The sequence below is a fragment of the Diabrotica undecimpunctata genome, chromosome 3, assembly GCF_040954645.1.
Source record: "Diabrotica undecimpunctata isolate CICGRU chromosome 3, icDiaUnde3, whole genome shotgun sequence".
Taxonomy (NCBI): Eukaryota; Metazoa; Arthropoda; class Insecta; order Coleoptera; family Chrysomelidae; genus Diabrotica; species Diabrotica undecimpunctata.
The window spans coordinates 93109954-93136860 of NC_092805.1; the positions used below are offsets into that span (position 1 = coordinate 93109954).

At 31.6% G+C, this 26907-nt stretch overlaps 1 protein-coding gene across 1 annotated transcript in view; it reads left to right on the forward strand.

Annotated features, from left to right (window-relative positions):
- Window positions 1-26907, forward strand: part of LOC140437063 (uncharacterized) — a 167821-nt gene that overhangs the window by 31766 nt on the left and 109148 nt on the right. Inside the window, exons 7-9 of the mRNA XM_072526314.1 lie at window positions 11348-11712; window positions 16426-16664; window positions 22939-23273. Coding sequence (XP_072382415.1) covers window positions 11348-11712; window positions 16426-16664; window positions 22939-23273 — 939 coding nt within the window. The remainder of the gene's footprint in view (window positions 1-11347; window positions 11713-16425; window positions 16665-22938; window positions 23274-26907) is intronic.

Sequence of the window (26907 nt, forward strand, 5' to 3'; positions counted from 1 at the left end):
AATTAATTCTGAGAAATAACGTAGGTAAAGAATAATAGATTTTATGATAATAAAACTTATGAGAGGTCCATTCATACAGGAAAATAAATAATTTAAAAAAAACGGGTGTGGCAGTCCAGTGGGACTGCCAGTAGAAGTTATACTTCTATACACGCGTTCGTCGTTACAAATTTATATGGGAGTCAATCTGCACAATCATTAAATATGTAATGCTATACGTAAGAGAGAGCAGAAAGAGAAAAAGAATTAGGTATACAGGTATATGGTGCATCGTTTTCTGTATATAAACATTTGATCTGTAATAGGAGTATAGAAAATGAAGGATTGAATCAATATTTTAATGAAAATATATATTTTTATTTTCATATATGTATAAAAGGAGTTGAATGCAAAAAAATTTTTTTACACATACTCTGCAGTAAAATTCTTTGTTAATTTTGTTATTAATATAAAAATACAATACAATACACTGCCACATAATTCAATATTATAATACAAATTAAAATGCAATATTCATAAGTATTTAAAAATGACAATATACATAACTTACGCATATGTTTAATTTACCATGATAATATTATGCTTAAAAAAATAATAATATTAATAAATATTAAATATGTTTACAAAAGAACCATTTTTATTCTCGAGAGAGAAAGGGAGAGAAAATATATCTTCTGTCTCTCTCTTACCTATATCTTACATATATGTAATGATTTTGCCGATTCACTCAATATATACGAATACACACAAATTTCCAACGTCGAACGCGCGTATAGAAGTACAATAAAAAACGAAATAAGGCCAACCACTCGGATTATGTTGTAAATTTTCATTTTATTTTAAAATTTAGCATTTTTGCGTATATTACGTATATTTAATAAAAATAACGTGGGGTTTTTAAATATTTCAAACATAAAAAAGGGAATTCATATTGGGATTCGAACTCACATACACCAGCGTATGAACGAAACATGTAAAATATTTGCCAATTAGACATAACACAAACGTATTTCAAAATTGACAGTTCTCGGCCATACAGTAATTTATTGAGATTATTATTTTGAAATACAAAAGACTAAAATAATTATAAACAGTTAATAAATAATACAAACCATAACACATAAATAATAATATTAATAAATATAATATTATATATAATATTATATATTATATATAATATTATATATATATATATATATATATATATATATATATATATATATATATATATATATATATATATATATATATATATATATATATATATATATATTAGTATAGTCCATGAGATGACCAGTGGAATGGACATGTTTGGCTAATGCACAACGGTCAGGGTGAAGTCGAGAATTATTTTGTGTAGTGTAATACGTGATTTCAATAATTGAGATGTTTGACCGATGTAGGAATTGTTGCAAGAGAGACATGGAATGTTGTAGACAATATTACTAAGCCTATCTATGGGAGTCTTATCTTTTATCTTAGAATAAAGATTATTAATTGTTAGGGCTGATCTACAAGCCACATTAAGTTTAATGTTGTTATTATTATTGCCAAAGCTATTTTCAACACTTTTCAGAATCCTTGTTAACCCCGGAGTGATATCTCTTAAATATGGTAATGAAAAATATTTGTTTATAGGAGTATCCGAGACTGGGTTCCCACTTAAGACATCAGGATCAGCATTGTTAGTCGCGAAGGAAGGTGAAATATCTTCGTCATGGATAGTATTCGCGACTAACAATGCTGATCCTGATGTCTTAAGTGGGAACCCAGTCTCGGATACTCCTATAAACAAATATTTTTCATTACCATATTTAAGAGATATCACTCCGGGGTTAACAAGGATTCTGAAAAGTGTTGAAAATAGCTTTGGCAATAATAATAACAACATTAAACTTAATGTGGCTTGTAGATCAGCCCTAACAATTAATAATCTTTATTCTAAGATAAAAGATAAGACTCCCATAGATAGGCTTAGTAATATTGTCTACAACATTCCATGTCTCTCTTGCAACAATTCCTACATCGGTCAAACATCTCAATTATTGAAATCACGTATTACACTACACAAAATAATTCTCGACTTCACCCTGACCGTTGTGCATTAGCCAAACATGTCCATTCCACTGGTCATCTCATGGACTATACTAACACCACAATTCTCCACCGTGAGAACAATAAATCTAAAAGAGAGTTCATTGAAATGTCTTATATTTTCCTTAACGATTTCTCCATTAATGTTAAGAGTGACATCAAGAATCTAAGCGATATATACCACCTGTTACTTAAATCAGATACCAAGAACAATACTATATCACAGATAACTAACTTGACTGATATATCCATTAACAACTAACATACCTTTATAATTAATTTTCATTAACAAAAAATATATAACATTCCCTTGCTTTTCTTAGATACGTCTCAATAAGATTCAATAATACATGAACAATATAATATAATTAAATAAAGAAAATCAAAATAATATTTCCCTTTACTGGGATTTAAATTCATTCGTTTTTTACCAATGAACCTTAACGACATAAAGATTCATACGAACTAATGAATTTGTCAGCGCTTGCGTTCTGGCTTAAACAGAACCTCACTTTTAACTATCTAAAAATCAAAAATTTAGTTATTGCCGACAATTCAAAGAATTACCTCCTTTTAAATGTAGTTACATTGGGTTTTTCGATTAACCTTGGGTAAGCCTTTACGTGTCAAGTTCAAAGCTACCATACATTTCAATCCTTATAAAAAACTTTTTTTTGCACATAGTAACAAAAAACACCACTATGTTACTAGCAAAGTTTTTTAATATTCTAACTCTACAATTCTAAGTTACGGTAAGATCAATAATGTTTTAATAGATAATATATGGTAGCTAATTATAATTTATTCTCTTTCAGCCCTGAAGAAGCCAAATTAATTCTCTTTGGCGAAAACGTTCGGCGAAACAATTGATACACATTAGAGTATTTCTTGCAGATTTCCCCAATATTTAAGAGTTTACTATATATATATATATATATATATATATATATATATATATAATATATAATATTAAATATATATACAAAAGGAACATTTTTATTCTCGAGAGATGAAGAGAGAGAAAATATATCTTCTGTCTCTCTCTTACTCATTATCTTACATATGTAATGATTTCACCGATTCACTCCCGTACAAATTTTCAACGTGGAGCGCGCGTATAGAAGTATAACTTCAAAAACAGAAAAAGAACTGTAAGTATAAAGCTTTTAATAATTTTAGTATAACCAGATAAGCAGGGCCAGATTTTGAATTTTAACTAAAAGTGCTGGAATTGGACGCGGTTAGCACAAGTGTGTGTGGAAATTTGAACTCTGAGTAGAGTTTTCGCATAACTACGACCATGACGCACAGGAAATTACTAGAAATAAAGAACAATAAATTCAGATGCTAAGCTAACTAAGAAGGAAAAATGAGAAGAGACACCAGAGGCAACAGAGAAGAAAACACCACAAAAAAGAGATGAAGAAAAGACAAATGTGAAATATTATAATAAAGAAGGAAATTTAAGAACTAAAAGATCAACAAAGCGACTACAAAGATGAAATAAAAAATCTGCGAGAAAGAAACGAAAAAGCTATAAAACGAATACGTCAATTAGAAAATGACATTAACACAGCAACCAAAAAAAAAAGAAATTTGAGAAAGAAAGAATGATGAAAATTTAATAATAAAAATTGATACAAATGATCAAAAAGTTTTGCGAGAGACTATGGAGAATTTTATAGAAAAGGAACTACAAGTATCAGTAGATATAAATTGAGCAAGAAAAATAGGAGAAAATACTGCCATAGTGGAACTTAACAGCGTGAAAAATAAAATCGTAGTAATGAAAAATAGAAGTAAATTAAAAAACAAAAAGGGCGAACGAATCTATATAAATGATGATATGTCAAAAAATGAGAGAATTATCCAGAAAGAAATCAGAAGTATGACTATGGCAGAAAGATATACTTAATGGAAAAAATATCAAAATAGGGTACCGGAAACTAATCAGACTGCGAAATATGGACATAGAATAATACAACAGAAAATGGTCACACCAAAAAAATAGTAGCACAAATAAAACAGACTAAAATAACAAAGGTGAATTGGAAATTCACTCCATTCATCCATTAATGGAAACAAAACATTAAACGAATATATATTTGTAGGGACATGGAATGTAAGAGGAACATAAGAAAAAGAAAAACTAAAACACCTAGACGACGAATACAAAGAATATAAAGTCGAAATATTAGCACTAGAGGAAACGAAACAACTAAGACAAAACTTAATTACTATTTAAATGGGAATAAGCCACAATTAAAGGTTAAAATACGTTTATTGACGTTTCAATTTCCACTTCGGAAATCGTTCTCAAAATACAAACATTAGTAAATTAAACAAATTTAAAAAAAAACTTGTTTAATTTACTAATGTTTGTATTTTGAGAACGATTTCCGAAGTGGAAATTGAAACGTCAATAAACGTATTTTAACCTTTAATTGTGGCTTATTCCCATTTAAATAGTAATTAATTTAAAATGCCACAAGAAAATAGCTTCAGAACATTATTAAGACAAAACTTAATGGAAATAAATGAATATTTATTTTTCAAAAGCGGAGGAGAAAATAGGAATGTTAGGCACAAGCTTTGTGGTAAATAAAAAGCTGAAAGATCTAATCCTTGACTTCAAACCAATTTCAGAAAGAATATGCATGCTAAGAAGAAGGGGAAAATACCAAAGAATAACATTTATAAACATACGCATACCGACCGAAGAGAAAAACATAAAAATACAGGTAGACTGATATAATTAAATAGACACAGTATTCGAAAATATTCACAAATACGATGTAAAAATAGTACTAGTTGATGTTAATACAAAAATAGGACAAGAAGAAATATACGTACCCACTATGGAAAAACATAGTTTGCATGAAGTAATGAACGAAAATGGTCACTTCTTAATAGATTTTGCAAACTTCCAACACAAAAGAATACATCAAGGAACGTGAAGATCACCAGATGGGAAAACTGTAAATCAAATATGTTATGTGCTCGTCGAAAAGGGTATGAAAAATGTATAAAGAACATAAGAACATACAGAGGACCAGATGCAGACACAGATTATTTTATAGTCGGAATACAAACGAAGCAGCTTATATCAGTTCTTAGAAACCAGCGAAAAAAAAAACACAAAGCAACTAAGCCTATTATACTGTTGTCAGAAGAAGAACTATATAAATATGAAAGAATAGTCACTAGAGAAGTAGATAATATTGCAGAAAATTAAAATGTTAAACAAACATGGACGCAAATAAAAGTATGTATGACCAAGGCAGCGCAAGTCAGTAATATAAATATAAAATATGAATACAAAGAATGGTTCGACGTGGAATGTAAAACAACTAAATAAACGAAACAAATTAAGACTCAATATGATGCAAGAAAAAACACCGGAGACAAAAATACAACGTACAAAGAAAGCAAACCAAAAGAATCATAAGATCAACGAAAAGAAAATACAATGAAGAAAAATTGAAATGCTTAGAAAAAGCTTTAAAAACAAAAAATTTGAAACTTAGAAAAATAAAGACCCCGTTGGGGTCTTTTTTGTTTCCCTTTGGAGCTTAAGTAGCATGTTTTCTATTCCTTCAGTACTTTTCCCTCAAATAACCATTTCTTAAATATTTCGTTTTAGAGAGTCGTGTGTTAGCAGTTCTGCGGGCCAGTTGTTCTGTTATTTTTTTATCATTTTTAGCGCAGTAGAACTAAAATCAATAGAAAGACTTAAACTTATTTAGATATTTGTAACAATAGGAAAATGACCTTAACAAAATGACCAACTGTAAAACCAAGACAAGGAGCAGATCAGAAATAATAGAAAAACACAAGACTCACAATAGAGTATCAAGCTAATAATTACGACGATAAAAGAAATTAAAAGTAAGTAATTAAAAACCGTCAAGTTCGCCTCCTTACAATAACAAGCAGACCCTAGAGCACCAACAAAGAACTCTTTACAAATTAAGTTCAGAAATTAGCTTGTGAATATATAAAAGTTTTATTCAGAAAAACAGTGGGCCTCTTTAAAAAACGTCCATTGGAGAACACAAGATATTATTCCAACTCAACAAAAATAAATCCATATAAAGTACAAACTTGCTAGTATGCAGCAAAAAGCGTAAGAAATAAATGAGGAAATAAAAAATGGTAAGATAAACGATGACTTTATAGGTAAAACAAAAATAAACTTAGGGGAACTAAAAATTTGGATGATTACAAAATTAACTACAGTGAAGAAGAACAAAATGAAAGAGTTTGCTCCATTGTCATCATCATCATCATCCTCACCATCGGCACAACTATAAGTGAGTCTTAGAAGCGTTTACTATTTTCCTCTACTCCCATCCCAATCATAGCTTTCCACAATGCTGCTTTGTTTACATAATCGTACGCTTCTGTACAGTAGTAGGATCATCGAGCAAAAAGACAAAAGAGGGAATCTAATCGTTATGAAAAGGAGACCAAAAAAGTGGCCTCTGATGGCGGACATATCCGGAAATGCGAATGCGCCAAATTTAAATTTCATGACACTTCACAATAATCATACAGTGGTGTAGGGGTTCTAATTTATCTATTTATTTGTTATATTACATAATAGTAGTATTACATAATATTAATACATAATACACTTTTTTTAACACTAGAACATAATAAAGTTTTAATTAAATACTAACAATAATAGTCTAAAATGTGAAACAATTGTTAAAAAACTTCAATAGAAAATACAAATAATCTTTCATGTGACAATTGGGACAAACAATAACATCAGCAATAACATAACCCAACTAAATTTAATTTCTTGAACAAGGAAAGAGTCTCTCTTTCCTTGTTTAATGTGGCCTCTCAAGATGGCACTTCCTGTCTAACAATATTTTTGCCCCCACTAACTTTACATTCCCTCTTTTGTCTTTTTGCTCGATGAGTAGGACAAAGATCTGGTCTATAGTTGATCCTCAAGGTGTAATGCCACACTGGCAATCGCCTATTATATTTTCTACGTAGGTAATTGATCTTCTCAGTAATATTGTAGATATTACTCTCTGAAGAGATGATATATTTCCAAATTGTTGTCCTTCCCCTTTTCTGAATGCCTTTTTTACTAGGAGCTTTATGATTTTTAAAGACAAAATTGCTGTCTTTTCTTTATCCAGCATTGGTCTTGCTATTACAGGTTTAGATCACTGGTTGTGTCTTTGTTCAGATGTTATTATCGGTTTCTTGGTATTTAACAGTTGCTTAGCTTTATTGACGACTTGTTTCTCCACCGTTTGTAAGCAATTATTCTGTCTCATATCGTATAAATATTATGCTGTTGACATTGTTGCTCTTGATTCCTTGTAGCACCTTATAAATCTGCCGAGACCGACCGGTTCTGTGTTTCTCTTTAAGTTATATTCTTGATTCTAAACATTGTTTTTTCTTTCTTCCCAAAAGTTTTCACGTTTGTGATCTGCTCCTATGGTAGTCTTTTTTTAATCTTCTATAGGTCTTGTTATTAGCTCGAATTTGGCTTGCTGTTGTAACCTTGTGTACACTCCTGGTCAAACTACTTTTTTTTTTCTTATTGTCTACAGTCTACAACCATATTTTTGGTAAAAGCAAACACCGCCTATCGCAATTCAATGTGGTTAATAGTATGTATCATATAAGCTATGGGTGCCACTAACTGCTTTCAGATGCTTCATTTATCTTCTTCTTTGCCTGACATTTCCGTGACCATCATGGCTATTTTGACCTTAGATGCAGCTGCCCTGAAAAGTTCAATAGAAGAGAATACATATCATTCCCGCAAGTTATGCTGCCATGAGATTGGCACCTAGATAGGTGGTTGGATCGTTTGGGACGCGTTTGTATTCTGTGGAATTGAGAAGTTGGAACATTTTGTCGAAGTAATTAGAAGAGTTAAGAATGACGGGGGCCGGAATTACTTACCTTTGAAAGATTACCTTTGTCGGCCGGAAGAATGACAATGTCAGGGTTCTTATAAAGTTCTTTGAGGGCGCGTCTTTCTGAAAGACTGATATTTGACGGTGGGGGTTTGGAAGTACGGAGAATTCTGGCGACATCTTGTCTGGCGACTTCGGCTTGGTCGGAAGGAAGATGAGAAATAGCTTCTTCAGTTTGACAAATGATTTTCTCAGTTTCAAAAAATTCAAATTCAAAATTATCATAAGCGATCCATCGTTGAAATGTGTCAAATTCTAAAACATCCATCGTCGCTAAATAAGAGAACCGACATCGACAACTTGAGCCAGATATACCACTTTCCCATCATAAAAAACAAATAAAAAAACCCCTTACAAGACAGTAACTTCATTCCCATTCTTCTTTCCATTTTTTTTTGTTTGTTTGTTTTTTTAAAGAAAAAGAAAAAAGGAATCCTTTTTAAAAAAGGTCTGTCCCCGTTCCGCTCGCTAGTGCCCTCAATAATCGTACCTCCTCCCTGCATTCCAAAGAAACACATGTACGACAATAAGCCACATGTGAAAATTATGACATCGTAGAGCTAATAGAAAACAATCGAAAAGATCAGTGTGGTTTGACCCTCGAAAGAGCTTAAACCAACATTCAAATGAAGCCATCGGTTAAAATTAAATGAACAATAGTGTTCTTACAGTTTTTATTGTATTTTTTTGTTTCATTTCTCTCGTTTAGTTGTTAATCTTTAATGTTAAGTTATCGTAGAGTTTTCATAACATCTAAAAGAAACCTACAAATTGTTTTGTAAGTATGAACCCTGTTGGTTGTTTACTTATATTCTAAAATCCTTTTTGTTTGTAGTGAACTGATGATGCTTTTAAAAATAAAAGCGAAACGTATTCGAATAAATCAATTGACGACTTTCATTTGCCAATTATTGACCGATAAAACCTCTGCTATTCAACAATTGAATATATTTTAAATATATATATATATATATATATATATATATATATATATATATATATATATACAGGGGGTATCCAATTAAGTCGGCACCATATGTGAAACCTTTTTATTTTTAGTTTTATGAATTTTGTTATATAAAATAATTATGTTACATAAAAAGTTTTGAATGATCTAAAACCTAGAATACAATGATCAGATATTAAATTTTTTTAGTTTTATAAGCGGTTTGTCAAAAAAAAAAAATGAATTGTAGATATTCTCAAATCTTAATAAAATTCATGTTGTTTAACGAACCGCGTAAATGACTGAAGAATACTAATATCTGATTCTCATGATTGAAGTTCTAGATCATTCAGAACTAGAGAATAAATTTTTTTTTCATAAAACTAAAAATAAAAAAATTTTCCATATGGTACCTTAATGGACTTAATTGGTCTCCTTATATATATATATATATATATATATATATATATATATATATATATATATAAATATATATATATATATATATATATATATATATATATATATATATATATACAGGGGGTATCCAATTAAGTCGGCACCATATGTGAAACCTTTTTATTTTTAGTTTTATGAATTTTGTTATATAAAATAATTATGTTACATAAAAAGTTTTGAATGATCTAAAACCTAGAATACAATGATCAGATATTAAATTTTTTTAGTTTTATAAGCGGTTTGTCAAAAAAAAAAATGAATTGTAGATATTCTCAAATCTTAATAAAATTCATGTTGTTTAACGAACCGCGTAAATGACTGAAGAATACTAATATCTGATTCTGATGATTGAAGTTCTAGATCATTCAGAACTAGAGAATAAATTTTTTTTTCATAAAACTAAAAATAAAAAAATTTTCCATATGGTACCTTAATAGACTTAATTGGTCTCCTTATATATATATATATATATATATATATATATATATATATATATATATATATATATATATATATATATATATATATATATATATATATATATATATATATATATATATATATATTGAAAAAGCGATAAACGCTTGTAGTCAACGCTGATCAGTTAGACTACAAAACACAACTACATATTTGGGTGTGCAGCCGAAGATAGGACAAAAAAGTACTCTTTTTAGTCTACCAAGCTTTCGCAAATCTTTATTTTCATCATCAGGGAGTTACAATAAACAAAATTAGTACAAATTACAGAATAAAAATTAGTTTGTATCTTAGACTAATTGAGGTTAGTTGTCATGATGTTTATAAAATGAAATGAACAACTCATCTGACTCCTACAAATAATGGCGAAAACTAACCAAAAAATATAAAAAAAATGCTTTTAAAAGCACTCTAATTGTGGGATCTTTGTACAAGTAATTGAAAGATAAAGTACAGGAAACTGTACTTAAGCATTTTGATGCATTCTGTCACAATAAATGCATTGCTGATTACTTCAAATTTAAAAATTTCCGGCAATGATGCCATAAAATGTAAAGCTTTGCACGTGTAAAAAATTAAGTTTCCTTCGACTTCAATGCACTAATAGCATACTCAAGTTTTTAGCTTTTCCTATTTTTCAGATATTTTACATTTGCTAACTGTGCAAAATCGTCTATTATTTTCAAAATAGTCAAATAACGCCAAAACGGTAAGACTTAGACCGAATGTATGCTTAACAAATTATCTCGAGAATTCAATGAGAAATATAAAAATGCAATGAAAATCAAATAACGAAGTTGGGACTACTTCCGATATAAACAAAAATAGCACATATTGACAAATATTTTCATTTTAAAGTTCACTATCGAAATCCTATGCAACTAAATTTTTAGATCTCAAAACCATTTAGATTGGCAGATACGTCTAATGGGCCACACCGTGAGACATATTAATATCTCAGTTAAATTTTATAGCAACTTGCTTAAAATAATTTCCGAATTTAGTAAATTACCACATAAACGAGAAGTATAACAGGTAAGAGGCAATCTTTCGCATTAAAAACTAGGCAAAAATCCCGGTGATGAGTTTACCTATCTGCGGTAATGAGTTTACCATTCTCCAAAGGATGCCGGTGATCAGTTTACTATATCTCCGAGGGTCTAATAATTTTATGGGGGGCTATATAGTGATGAGTTCGTACACGTCCAAAAAAACAAAAGTATTTAGATAATCTTGTTTGTAGTCTACCGACTAGTTAGTTTTTAGAATTTTGTTTAAGCTTTTTTATGTACGATAATATTATGAATCATCGTTTCCCAATATTCCATTCGCAATATTCTGTATAGGTTTGATAAATCTTTAGCTTTACTAATTTACTTTTTTTTAACACTTAAATAACATTTGCAAATTAATTTAGAGAATGAAGGCACCCCAAACAACAATTATTCACCTCATGAAGATGTATACTTACCAAATTGCCCTACATGTAGACCTTATCTACGAACAAATTCATTATTGACTGGTGAACCACTTAGAATCGGTAGTCCCAATAGTTACGGCGGAGATAGGTTTATAGATAGCAATAGTAGTAGATTTAGAAATAGACCAACAACCAGTTATGAAAATAGGTTAACACGTTCATCTATTGAAAAGGCAAGGTATATGGAAGAAAGACTTTCAAATGTTCAAGATCATTTTCCGTGGTCGCCGGTAAAAGTAATTATAGATCCAGAATTGGAAAGAATAACCAGTGAGTTAAAAACTGAAAATAGAATCTTAAAAGTAAGTTTTAACATGTTTTTAATATTTATTTCTTATAGAAAAATTACCGGAATTCAAATGAATTTAGTGATTTTCACATTAAAATCTCTTTTTACAAATTGGTGACATTGAGTACACAGTACACAATCTACTTTTGCAATAGTTTTTTTAGTCTTTTGTATGTATATAGCCATAAATGTAGACTGTCTAGACCTAAATTTATTTAACATGTTAGATCAAATGTTATCCAATTACTCATTTTTTGTTACTTAGCTTTTAATAATTTGCTATGAATGAATGAATGAATGAATTAGTTGTTTACTTCTTCTTGCAATTTGGTTTTACGCCGTATTTGTTACACGTTTCTATCTACAAAATTATCCATGATCCTTTGAAGCCCTATGCACTATCTGCCAGCAATAAGGTATCGTCTGCATATCTAATATCGTTTATAAGTTGGCCATTTACTGCAATACCATCTTCTGATTCGTACAAAGATTCACTAAAGATGTTTTCAGAGTAGATGTTAAATAATGCTGGTGACAGTATTCAACCCTGTCTAACTACTTTTCTTATTGTGAAGATCTCGGAAAGTTTATTTTCGAATCACACTGTTGCTTTTCGTTAAAATATACGTTTAAGATTAGTCTTATATACCTACCATTAAGTTCTGATGCTTTAAGGATACCAATTACTTTCTCATGTGGTACTTTGTCAAATCCCTTGTCAAAATCAATAAACATACATATACAACGCAGTTGACATTCCTAGCTCTATGTATTAGAACTAGTAAACTGAAAAGTGCTTACCTCGTTCCGAGATTTGCTCTGAATCCCAACTAAACTTCATTTAGGTGTTCTTCTAATTTGAAGTATATGCCTAAGTGAATGATAGTAAGGAGTATTTTACGTACATATCTTATAAAACTAATAATTAATCTAAGTCTTATAAATCAAAATCCATAAGGAAACTAAGTTCCTGTAGTTGGCTGTATCACAAAAAATGTATTTAAAATCCTTTATAAAAGGTATATAATTAAAATACCCAAAACATTTTCGGAATCTGTATTCCATCATCAGTGTTTCTAGGTGTACATGCTTTGAGCCACTAAATATTTGGGTAAAACCCCGTTAAATGTTATTAGTTTAAATTTAGATTACATTATTCGATCTTATATGTTAAGATGTTAAAGGTACCGGTGGAATTGATAACATGGCAATGTACGACTCTACATGAGGCTACTGGACTTGTTGATAGCAACTATCAACATAAGATCACTTAAAATTCATCCCATAGGTGCTCGATGTGATTCATATCCGGACTTAATGGAGGTCAGTCCATTGTTGTTATATTGGTGTTGGCCAGGTAATCTTTCGTAATCCGCGCTGTGTGACACTGAAGCGTTATCATGCATTAGCATGAAGCCGTCGCCTATGTAGCAGGCGTAAGGAATCACATGGCCTTGGAGAATATCCGTAATGTAACGGTCCGCTGTCAAACTCCCTCCGCAACCACAACTGGGCACGGACACAAGCTCTGTTTTTCTTCTAAAGATATACTTCCCCAAAATATATACGAAAAACCTTGAAAGCTCACTGTTTCGACATTGCAGCACTGGATAAATCGTTATCCGTCCCTCCGATAGACGCGTCGTCTTTGGTCACTGTTATACAAGCACATTCGACTCATGCCGATTTAAGGCACTCAGGACAATCAATCGTCCCTCTCTGTCGTTACACGTCACCAACCCGAAACTGGTCATCGGCTGTAGCTACCGGTCTCCTGGTATCGACGGTAAGCCCTTGAGAGTCTTGAGACTACAAACTGCGTCATAAGTAGGCGACCGGCGACAGTACTCTGTCTATAGCCCTTTCGTAATAATGCAATTACCTGGGCCGGCTTCACTTGTAAAATATTCACTTACTACACTTTAAAGTGTACACACACGTCAACATTTAAAAAGCGACTGAGACGACCACCGACAAATTTATAGACGTCTATATTGTATAGAACACGCCCGTTACAATATTTGCTGCAATCCCTGGGCCATACAGAAGTAGGCAAATTTTACAACAAGTTGCCAATTTGCATAAAACAATTATTTTTTGGAAGCTCTATAATAGACAATACTTTTTTCATTAGCTGTTTTAATTCAAATTAACACAACATAAAATTACTAAGCATAAGCTACAATTCATCGAGTGAGTTGATTTTTTTGCTCGCAATTGTGATTCTTGTACCGTGGAGTCTTTTTGACACTTAACATCTTAAAAATATTTAATCTGTAGGTTTTCCTCAAATTTATTCTATTATTTAAGCAATAACATTATGGTGTTCCCAAATGCAGATAATATATATATATATATATATATATATATATATATATATATATATATATATATATATATATATATATATCCATATCTCCATTCACTCTAATGGAACCTTTATTTAATTGCCAATTTTTAATTTTCTATAATAATATTAGTACATACACTTCAAAGTGCGTGATGCACTTTGTTTTAACTGTTAACTTATTACTTCTCCAAAATAAAGCTCAAAACCAAAAATATATCTATTAATTCAATATTAATTATTAAAGTTAGTTTACAAAATCACAATTTCAATGTAACCTAAATTTTTTGCCCGCCAGTGTATTTTTTATTTACTAATTGCAAAACTAGTCTAGGTATTTAGGTCGTTTGCTGAAAAATTAATTTGTGGTATATCTCTGTATCTTTAGAGTAGGGAGGGCGAGTCAAGCCCCACCACAGCACTTTTTGCATAATTAATTCATTGTGCATCCTCCTAGGGTGCCGTCATCCTTAGCTCATTGTCCAACCTGCCATTTTCAGGAAAGTGGACCAGACACCAGGGGATATCTTCCTTATGTCTCGGAGCTCGCCGAACGCGTATTCTCGTATTGACAACAACTTCTGCCATTTACATAGGACATGCTAGACAGTTTCGTCTTCTCGTTCACACTTCTTGCATAGAGATGGGTCTACTAGCCTGTGTTTGCTTCTTTGATAATGGGCAGTTAAAAAACCAATTATCAAGCGTAGGTTTTTCCTAGTCATTCCCAAGTACTTCTTTGATGCTGACTTTTCAAGGTTTCTTAGTGTTACCCTGACAAGTAAACATCCTTGCTATTCTCTCAACTTTATTCTTATTATGTCCTTTGACCCACTTCAGAATGATGCTATTACCATCCGAAGCTTGAGTTAGCGACTTATGATACTCCATTGCTAACCCTGATGTGACACGTGGCCTATTCAAGGTTAGTAGCACTTGTCTGATATCCGTGCAGGTTATTATGGTTTTCCCGGCTATATCTTTCCGGGTTATCTCTTTTGGGTTATGGAGATACCAGCTAGTTCTGTCTGAACTACTCTATTATTTTTGCTGTTACTGTTTTCCAATGTTTGGTTTCTAACACGCCAATGTGTGCAATAATATACAAATTGTTTCTTTATTTCACTTATAAAACTAGAGGATTTGTATTAGATCATAGATTAAAATTATATTTCGATAAACCTTTGTATCATACCTATGTGTTTTTGTCTCGATTCTAGTCCACGGATATTCTCTGTCATGAATCCCCAAAATAAATACAGTACAGTTGTTAGTAAAATAGTGTCGGTTTTATAGTTATATAAGATTAACCTAAATTATTATTGTGTACGCTTATAAGACACGTCTTGTTCAGAACGTTGGTTTGTTAAAATATTGTTGAGATAAAATTTTATATAACACTACCGCTTACCTTAGAATTATTGCAACCACACAATTCAATTCTTTCGGTAACTTAAAATGTGTTAAAACTGAAATCTAGTTCCTGTAGACATGCTATTCGGAAAAGCGTTACACCTAATTTACTTTTATCTAAATCGATAATTTTTTATTGTGTTATGAAATCGATATTTGATTATCCGTTTTTTATTTTTTTAAATATGTGGGGCTGCTATTTAAATTTCGTACGTATTATACATCTTCTTCTTCTTCCTATGCCGTCTCCATTAACGGAGGTTGGCGACCACAATTCTAAAAGTTTCTGTCTTTTGCGACGTGGAATAACTCGTCTACAGTCATGTTTGTCCAGTCTCGAATATTTCGCAGCCATGACTTCCTCTTTCTACCTATTCCCTTTTTGCCATCGACTCTATCCTGCAAGATGACCTGCAGAAGACTATATTTATCATTCCTCAGTAGGTGTCCAAGGTATGCAGTCTTGCGTACTTTTATTGTTCTCAACAATTTTTTGTCTCGACCCATCCTTCTCAGTATATATAGTATATCCAAAGTTCAAAGGCTTCAAGCTTCTTAACTATTTGCGCTTTTAACGTCCATGTTTCTACTCCGTACAATAGTTGCAACCAGACGTAACATTCAACAAACCTCAGTCTCAGCGCAGTATTCAGATCTTTGTCACAGAACAATTTCTTGAATTTTAAGAACGCTGCCCTTGCCATTTCTATTCGTACCCTGATCTCTTGGTCTGGATCTAATTCTGTGTTGATGTAAGCTCCCAGATATTTATATTTTGTCACTCTCTCTATTTGCTGTCCACCAAAGAGTTAGTTGTTCATTATTTATTGGACTCGTTGATACTATCATAAATTTGGTCTTATCTGTGTTGATCTCAAGTCCCATTTGAATGCATTCACTATTTACTGCATCTAGTAAAGTTAAATATAAATAAAATATGTATATACAAAGTGAGTATTTTTCCAGAGTGAATTACTAGAAATGAGATTAGAGCTTAAGCATGCCTTAGAAAAAGTTGAAGGCCCAATGAGAAGCAAATTGGAAGCCGAGAAGTTTAGGTGTGAGCAACTTCAACAAGAATTACACAGAGCATCCCATGATATGGAACTTTCGAAAGATGCATTTATTAAAGAAAGTCATAAATTAAAAACCCAACTATTTGAAGCTACTACTAATATGACTCAATTGGAAGCTATAAATCAGAGGTAAGCTGTTTATGAAAATTTATTAAATGATATAGACTTTAGAGACTATAGACTTATAGACTATATACATAGAATGAAATCGATTTATAATAAGTAAATATATAAATAGTCTATTTTCAAAGCCTCTTCGTACATTTGCAAATACCTCCGGTGTCAATAATCGGCATTCTGTCACAATTCTTTATCGCAACTCTGCAAGATCTGCAGGCGAAGTGGCGTATATTTTTGATTTTAGGTAATCCCACAAAAAAAAATACAAAGGCGAAAGATCCGGTGATCTGGTCGGCGACTAGGTATATTGGATCCCTTTTGCCAATCTAACCTAGATTTTGCCTGGAAAATGTTAATTCAAAAATTGTCTTACGCGTGTATCATAATGTGGGACTGCCCAGTCCTGTTGGAAAGTCAGTTCATCCTCTAAAAGATGATTATCAGATTCCAATGTGTCAGCGATCATCGGATCAATAACGGCTTCTAACAAATTTAAATAGGTTGTTCCGTAGAAATTTCCTTTAAAAAATAATGGTCCAATAACGTGATTCCCTAAAATGTCACCCTATACATTTAATTTCTGAGGTAATTGTGTATGTGTCTCCATAAATAAATGAGAATTACTGTTACTCCAATAACGACAATTATGAAAACTGGCGGTTGATGCGGGGCAGTAGGGGGTTAAATTTGAGGACATGAATTTTACATAAAAGTTCGTCCCTCTTCTAATACAAATTCAGTGTTTTCTTAAATTTTGAAGAAACTCTTGGTTTCTGAGTTTCTGGGGTGGTCAAATTTTCGTCGGAATGCACTGTATATATATATATATATATATATATATATATATATATATATATATATATATATATATATATATATATATAATATATATGAAATAACTTAAGTGTTCCAAGAGAAACTAATAGACATTAGTAATAGACATTAGAAAGAAAAAAGTAAGGAAAAGAACAATCTAAATTAGACGAATACATACTAATCTAAAGTGGAGTCGTAAAAAAAATAGGGCCAAAGAAGGTTTAGCCTTATTAATACACCAAACGTACCAAAATCAAATCAAAAAGTGCCAATCTTATAGAAAATTTATTTGTCGCTATTATATTTTATTACGACTTTTTCCAAAATGAACTGTTTTTAAGTTCTAAGCAAGGAATGCTGAAAAAAATCGATGTTTTTAGTAATTTTTAAATAGTTTAATTTTTTTATTAATGTTCCCGACCTACTTGAGAAGGAGAATGAATCAAATATTATTACTGCATTTATCACGGAACTTCTTCTTTAAAAATCAGAAACTTACTTATATTTAAATGTAGTCGATTTTTCGCAGATCCGCAGTGGTCTAAATAGTTTTCCCCTAATATTTAAAAGTTCAAGTGTCAGCTACTCCAGTAGCGGTGGAGCTAAAGGTAACAGTAAGCGTAAGTTGTTAAGTATATTTATTCCATGTCAAAATTTATGAACAGGTTTTTGAGATCATTTTTATTTCTTTAAAATAATAAAGAAAATCTTCCTTCCTATTTATAACGTACATAAGAGCGTCAGTCAGCTTAATAAACCAGCTGTGCTCAGCTCATATATAAATGTTACGTGGCCACTTTAGCAAATTTAGACTACTAGTAAGCTCATAAGAAGTTTTCACGGAGTCATTTGACCTAGCATAAATAATCATTAATAATAAATCAAGACTACGATATGTAATAACAACTTTCGAATATATGCCGTAGGCAGTAAAAAAATAATGACCTGAGATCTAATGCCGTACAAAAATAAACCAGGAGCAGGAAAAATTTTTGATTTTCGGAAAATTGTTTCCCAATTTACGGCAATTTGCCACAGTACAGCATTTATAAACGAAGATTCGGAGCGTTACATGAACAACTTTTTTTTCAACGTCGTACATATTTGCTGGAACAGGGGTGAACAATCCAGAGCGCAACTCTTGATTTTAACTCCCATTCTTTAACTATTTGAGCGACTTGAAAAAGTTTAAAATGTTTAAAATTATGGTTCTTGCAATCTTTATAAATAAAAATTTCTATTTGGAAATCGTATTTTGATTGTTTTGTGTAAGATCATTATTTCCTGTGCTTCAATCAGAACACTTTTGATAAAATATAACTAAACACTATATTATGTTATAAGCCGGTTAAAATAAATGCTAAAAATTAAAAAGTTTCAGTTATATGTTCAAAATACCCTTTCGTATATTAATTATATTATATTTCAAATATTGTGGTTGATATTAGTTAGTCAAAAGTAGAAAAATTAAGAAAAACCAATGCAGTAAATTTTTAGCTAATGCATTTTACATAGCTGATAATATTTTTCATTAAATGTTTACTTCCTTTCAAGGTCATAAATTACTATGCGTCATTTAAAATTTTTTATCAAAAATATAACATAAATACTTAAAATTGAAATGTTGTACATATTCGATGGACAAATATAACTGCAGTTCTAACAATCGCACCAAAGTTTACCAAACACCATTTTGATCATTTTTTCAAAAGAAATAATTTTTATTTTAGGAAAATTAAATATATCTAATAATTTAGGAGATAAAATCATTTAAACAATAAAATTTTTAATAGCAAATTATCTACGCATCATGAAACATAAAAAAACGGATGTGGCAGTCCAGTGGGACTGCCGGTAGAAGTTATACCTACTTCTATACACGCGTTCATCGTTACACATTTATATGGAAGTCAATCTGCAAAATCATTACATAATGTACTGCTATAGGTAAGAGAGAGCAGAAAGAGAAAAAGAATTAGGTATACAGGTATATGGTGCATCGTTTGCTGTATATAAACATTTGACCTGTAATAGGAGTATAGTAAGTAAATGAAGGATTAAATCAATATTTTAATGAAAATATATATTTTTATTTTCATATATGTATAAAAGGAGTTGAACGCAAAAAAAATTTTTTACACATACTCTGCAGTAAAATTCATTGTTAATTTTGTTATTAATAGAAAAATACAATATAATACACTGCCACATTACAGCGTATAAACCAAACACGTAAGAAATTTGCCAATTAGACATGACACTAACGTATTTCAAAATTGACAGTTATCGGTCATGCAGTGATTTATTGCAATTATTATTTTGAATTATAAAAGCCTAAAATAATTATGAACATTTAATAAATGATACAAAACATATCACATAAAAAATAATAATATCAATATATATTATATTATATATAATATTATATATAATATTAAATATATATATACAAAAGGAACATTTTTATTCCCGATAGAGCAAGAGAGAGAAAATATATCTTCTGTCTCTCTCTCTTTTACTCATATCTTACATATGTAATGATTTCACCGATTCACTCCCGTGCAAATTTCCACGCGCGTATAGAAGTATAACTTCAAAAATGTTAAGGTAGCGAGGGGATATACAAGTGAAGCACGACATAGTTTAACTAATTTTATTTAACTCAAAAACTCACTTAATTAGAAATATCTTCTTATTCTTTTGGTGCCTATCCTCTGTGGATGTTGGCAATCACGTTGGTCCATACAACTTTGTTGACAGCTGCTCTAAATAGATGTATGGTAGTCATTCCTGCCCACTGTCTGATGTTCTTCAACCACGATGTCCTTCTGCGACCTTGAGATCTTTTGCCTTCTATCTTGCCTTGTAAAATTAGTTGAATTAGTTGATACTTCTCATTGCGCATCACATGCCCTAAGCATGTCATCTTTCTGATTTTCACAATACGCATAATTTCCAGATCTTTATTCGTACGTTGGATCACGGTGTTGTTTGTAACATGATTGATATAGGAAATTCTGAGCATACGGCGGTAGCACCACATTTCGAAGGCTTCTAATCGTTTGGATGTTGCCTCGGTCAAGGTCCAGGCTTCGAATCCATATAAAAGGGTAGAAAATACACAGCATCTCAAGACTCGTGTTCTTATATCAATGTTCAGGTGTATATTACAAAAAATCTTCCTGAGGCGATTGAAGACACCTACCGCCTTTTCTATACGACGTCTTCTTTCCTGTTAGTGGTCTCATTCCTTATTTAGGCTGCATCCAAGGTATGTAATTTTGTCGATTATTTTCAAGGGTTCATTATGAGCTGTGAATTTGTGTTGTATTACGTCGTTTTTACTTACTACAAGAATTTTGGTCTTCTTACAGTTTAATTTCATGCCGTATCTATCACAGGCTTTCACTACACGGTATATTAATGTTTGCAGATCCTCTGCATTATCAGCAATCAAAACCGTATTGTCCTCATATCTTGTTTATGATTTCACCATTGATTTTTATACCTTCTCTTAAACCATCAATAGCTTCCCTGAACAGAATTTCCGAGTAAGTATTGAACAACGTCGGTGATAAAATGCAGCCCAGACGTACTCCCCGTTTTATCGTGAATTCTTGTGAGGTTTCGTTGTCTACTCGTACAGTTGCCCTTTGCTGTAAGTATAAATTTTTAATTAGGCGTAAATATTTGTCATCAATACTAGATTCTTTCAGTATCTGAAATAATTTTTGATGTTGCACCTTGTCAAATGCTTCTGCAAAGTCTATAAAGCATGCGTAAACTTCGCAATTTGTCTCGAGCTCTTTGTATTAATACTTGTATGGAAAATAGGGCCTCTTGCGTTCCCAGTCCGCTTATAAACCCGAACTGAACACTGATAATGTTTTCTTCAAGTTTTCTATATATGCGAGAGTGAATAACAGAAAGAAGCATTTTGAGTGCATATTTCATTAAGCTTATAATTCTGTAATTAGAGCATCTGGTGGCATTTGCCTTTTTGAGGAGAGGGATGAAGTTGGAAACCAGCCAATCTGTAGGAAATTCTGCAGTTTCATAGATTTTGTTCAGTAGACTCGTTAGGAGTTTGAGTTGGTTGTTTTCAAATAGTTTCAATATTTCAGCTTGTATGTTATCAGGTCCAGGTGCTTTGTTGGTTTTTAGTCTTTTTATTGCATATGTTACTTCACTAAGCGTTATTTTTGGTCCTAAACATCCAGAAACACTGACTTCTGTCTCTTGCTCTTCCTTGAATAATTCTTCCATGTATTGCCTCCATCTCTCAAGTATTCTCTCGTTTTCGTAGAGCAGATTGTTGTGCTCGTCTAGTATTAAGTTATGACTTCGTGATCCGTTTCCTCCCGTTAAGTTTTTGATCTTTTTATGTAGGTTAAAAGTATCACGCTTCTGTTCTAGGGATTCTATTTCTATGCATTGATTTTCTAGCCATGATTCTTTTGCTTCGTTAATCTTTGTCCTAATAATTTTATTTATTATATTTGTACCTTTCCTCATTCTTATTTCTGTATTTTCTTCGTTCTTCCATTACCTCTAATATTTTTTGTCCCATCCATGGCTGTTTCTTTATATTATTTTCTGGTTTCAGTTTATTATCTACCACTGAATTACAGATATTTTTAATTTTATTCCACATATCATCCACACTTATTTTTTCTTGATTAATATCTAAGAGAACCATGCTGTTTATTTTGTTGTTGATCTCCTCTTTGACTTCTTCTCTAGTGGTTTTATCTTTCAACTTCTGGATGTTCGGACGTTTTTGTGCTTTTTTTTGGACTTTTTTCATGTGGAGTTTAAAACGTTAGAATTATTACAATTACTAATTATAGTAATAATTATCACTTAGAAGAATTCGCACTGATGCAAATAATCGCCATTACTAATCTAGATCCCGCCCCACTGGCTTATATAAGAACGAACTGTTCTCAAAAACGTCTGGCTGAGACGACGGCCAAATCTTCGGGAAAATCCAAAATTCTCGAAGGTCATTTTTTATTGGAGTTCGGCGACGGAGAGGTGTCTTGAATTTGCACGGGGTCGCAATCAAGAGTATGTGACTGACAACAATATAATAAGGGATACCACGCAAAAAAGTACGACAGTTGGAGCTCAACCTCACAAGAGAAGATCAGAAGGCTAAATATAGCAGATTAAAAAAGATATAGTCCTATTAAAGGAAGAAAAAGAAAAAGAAAATGATTATCTACAAAAATATTAAAAAACTCAATTGTTATACCATTATTGATAAATTTGGCAATAGGAATCCCAAGTTTGTAAATAGAAGTGCGATTGAAAATTGTAATATATTCAATAGTCAATTGGGTCAGAAACAATAGACCACGTTCAATCAATAGCAGTGTAATACAAAATTTTTTTGGTATGGGTAAAACACAAACGCAAAGCAAATGCACTTATATTATTTACCTTATAATTTCTTTAATTTTAGGTTACGAAATGAGATGGAGGTATTAGATGGATTGTGTGCCAAGCTAGAGGAAGATTTAGTAAATCAGAAGGTAAACGAAGCAGAAACGTTAAAACGAATAACACAAAGAAAATTAACGAGTAAGAAAGATGTTTACAGCGAAGAAGAAATTAGTGCAGAACAACTGGAGGCAACTTATGATTATTTAAAAGATACAGATTGCATTGTTTCAGAATTAGTATCTGAAAATACGATACATGAATCAAATTTAAATGTTCTAGCTAGAAAATTAAGTAAAACGATAAAAGATTCTGATCCCCGTGAAAATTGTTTGAATATTCCTACAGAGCTTACAGGTAATTACTATGTACATGCTATGTTCTTTTGTTTGTAATTTTTAGTAGCGTTCATACACTCTGTTTCCAGACATATTATTGACGTTTCATGAATTTTAGAAATGCTTAAGTAGTTCTTATATTTATTTTCAACAGTTTCTCCTGTAATATTATTTTTTATGTCGGCACTTGGTGATTTTTTATTTATTTATATATATATATATATATATATATATATATATATATATATATATATATATATATATATATATATATATAGGTGTATTATCATAAATAAATTATTAATTACTTTACTTATATAATCTTCGGTGTACCTTATGTAAATGTAGTATTATTACTATAAATATAATATCAAAATGTTTAACTCTTCATATGCTTCCTATGCATATGAACTCACATACGTACGCTTCCAACAGTTAATTGAAGCCTTAAAAAATGTTTTGGTTTTCAACTACGGTTTCAAGTAGTTCTGGTGTTACAAATGTTTGTAAAAACGCGTTTATGGTATTCTTTGCTATTTCTGATGAACGAGTCAGACGACTTTGTGATTTACTTGTGGCAGGAAACTCTACCATTGATAGACGTGGGCAAGGTATATCAGGAAACGCTATACCGGGTGCTGTTGTCAAGTTGAGAAAGGACCACATAAACTCATGCCTTGTACGTGAAGCGCATTACACATAACGTACGTACAAATATCTTTCTGAAAAGCTAGATATAAAAACTATGAAGATGCTGAAGTAAATTTTTAAACGAAGCTGTGAAACAAACCGCAAAAGCCAAAAAACCAGTTCACCAAAGGCGATCAAGAAAATTTTATAGTAAATATATCAAAAATAAAGAGAGTTGTTTACAAGATTCTTCTCATGGAACAATCTGTATAAATTTAATGCAAAATTTAATGCTTCTCAATATTCCAGTTCAAGAGGTATTTTATCTTCATCAACTGACTATTAATGCATTTAAAATTCATAATCTCCACACGGGCACTGCAATGTTTTACATGATCATCAATCATAAAGTCGTTGAAAAAAAAAGTTGTAAAAATGTATGTTGATTCATAATGCACTCTTTTTTATTTAAAACTACACGTCACCTGCACATATTTTTGGATGTGCAGGACAGAATAAAACCATACATTTTTAAACAATTAATCAATATTTCCCCATTAGAGGGGGGAGATTAAATACAGCGAAATCCCTATCACATTCTTTCATGTGATAGGGATTTTGCTGTACTCAAACGAAAAATAAAGAAAACAGATGGGATTTACACTGTAACCGACTACGTGGAGCTAATGGCAAATGCCAGTCAAAGACACAATTTTTTTATTTAGGTAGTGCCTACTGATATATGATAATAGATTATAAGTCATGATGGAGCAAGTACTATAAGCAAAATTATCTGTCAGTTGACTCGTATGGTCGTGGAGTTACTAAAAAAATGAAAAAAACTTTTGTTATTGAATCCTTCATGCACATTACGCATGTTTCAAGAAAACCTGGTTATGTTGTAGCACGTGATTTTATTGACTCTACAGTATGAACATCAGTTAAGTTAGACTACTCAAAACCTATTCTCCCAAAGACAGCAGCATATCCAGAAGGGCGTAAAGTACTTAATGTGAAAAAATGAGAGATCTACGTAAAAAATCACACTTACGTTCAGAGCTTCTTCGAGGCGATTTTAAGATGGCCAGTAGTAGATAAAGATGACCCACACGACGTTCCTGAGTAACTTTATATTTACCAAATATTTAATGTTTGTAACTGAATAAAGATCGCACTTTTTTGCAAGTAATGCTGTTTATTTTAGCCAGTAATGCAGAAACCCCGTAAGTACAGCGACAACAACTCTTTGTAAAATTGCAAAAAGGAAAAATCATTGTAAAGCACTCATATGCATGCAAACATCCCATTAAAATTGTAATAACAGGACTTGATTGAAAATCAGTTTTTTGTCCCTCACGAAAAATGATTTTCGGAGTTTTTGTGCAGTTTCTGAAATATGTGATTCATATTTTTTTTACCGATTAAAAATGAAAATAACAAATAGTATACGACATCCATGTCAGACACGTCTCACAAAGGGAACAAATTATCTGGAAAGTACATTAATGGACTAAAATCAAAACGGAAGTTGTTATCAACTGTATCAAGTTGTATTGAGTCTTATTCTATCCAACAATCCAACATTGGACAGTTGCACAGAACGTGTTTCGCCATCAGCCTGACAAAAATCTACAATTTGCACTTTCTGTCAGTCCGATTATGTTCATGTGCCCCTTGAGGCGACAGTGTATTTTTAGGAAACCTACGAAATTCGCAGAGCATTCCTATTCATGCCTGGTAGGTTTGACTACAGTCATATATCCCCATATCAAAACCCCATCTTTTACCACATATACTTCGACATGTCCAAAAGAAAAGCTTTGCTATGTTGGTTATTCTTACTTAATGGGCATTCCATGTAAGCCGCTTATATAGCATTGCTCCTAGATATTTGACCTCATTCGCCTCTTTAACAGTTTCTCCATACAGAGTGGGCATACAGATGTTATCTAGGTTCCGTGCTCTTACCAAAACTGACTTCTTCTGTTTTATTAGGATTGGCAGAGAGTTTTGCCCTGTCGCTTCACCTAGTAAGCATATTTAATGTTCTTTGGAGTGTGGTAAGTAAAACATTACCATATTTTTCTCTTACCATAATTACTAGATTATCCGCATAGGCCTGCACTTCTACTTCCTGTGGGCCAAGAAGCGAAATCAAGTCATCTACTAGGAGCGACCAGAGAGGGCAGAAAGCACTTCCATCTGTGGAAACCCCCAGTCTATTAAGTTGGAAGGAACCTAAAAAATATTCTTCGCAGAACTGAACATTTGTTTTCTTTGAAAATAAGGCTTAAATGTCTCAAATCTACCTTAAGTAAAATTGGCGGTAGTAACTTACCACAAACACAACTGTACTGTAGTAACCAAGAAGATATGGGTGTAAAATTAGTAAAAGCAACTGTATGGGCCGGAACAAGTTTTACAAAATAAAATAAAATTTATATCTTTCTGATTACTCAAATCTAAATAAAAATGATAAATATGCCAAAATCAGATCTTTATAATTATTTGTTAAAATATATTAATAAATATAATAAATGACGACCGAAACATGCAGTGGAAAATTTTTGCACACAATTTATCAATTGATGAACAGATGACGCCCTATTTTAGAAAAAATAATATTGCAAGATATTGATAAGAGGTTTAAATGTGGTCTCCGTGATGATATAGTGTTACTGCTATCAAAAATAGAAAAACCAAGTAATCATTATTTTTTTGACATTTTTTTCCTGCTGTAGATTTATTTATGTATCTAAAATCTAAAGAGATTTTTGCCACTAATCCAATCCGCGAAAACAGAACAAATTATTGTCCACTAGAAAATAGTGAATAACAGTTTATCGCACAATATAATCGTTATTTGCGCGGTGATGACTTACAAAACAGCGGCATTGCAAATTATAGGTCAAGAGTTTTGGGTAAAAATGATTGTGGTCAATATTTGTGAATCCTTTGGACATTTATTTATTTATTTATTTATCGTATGGCATACAATAAGAACACATATTTAAAAAGCAATA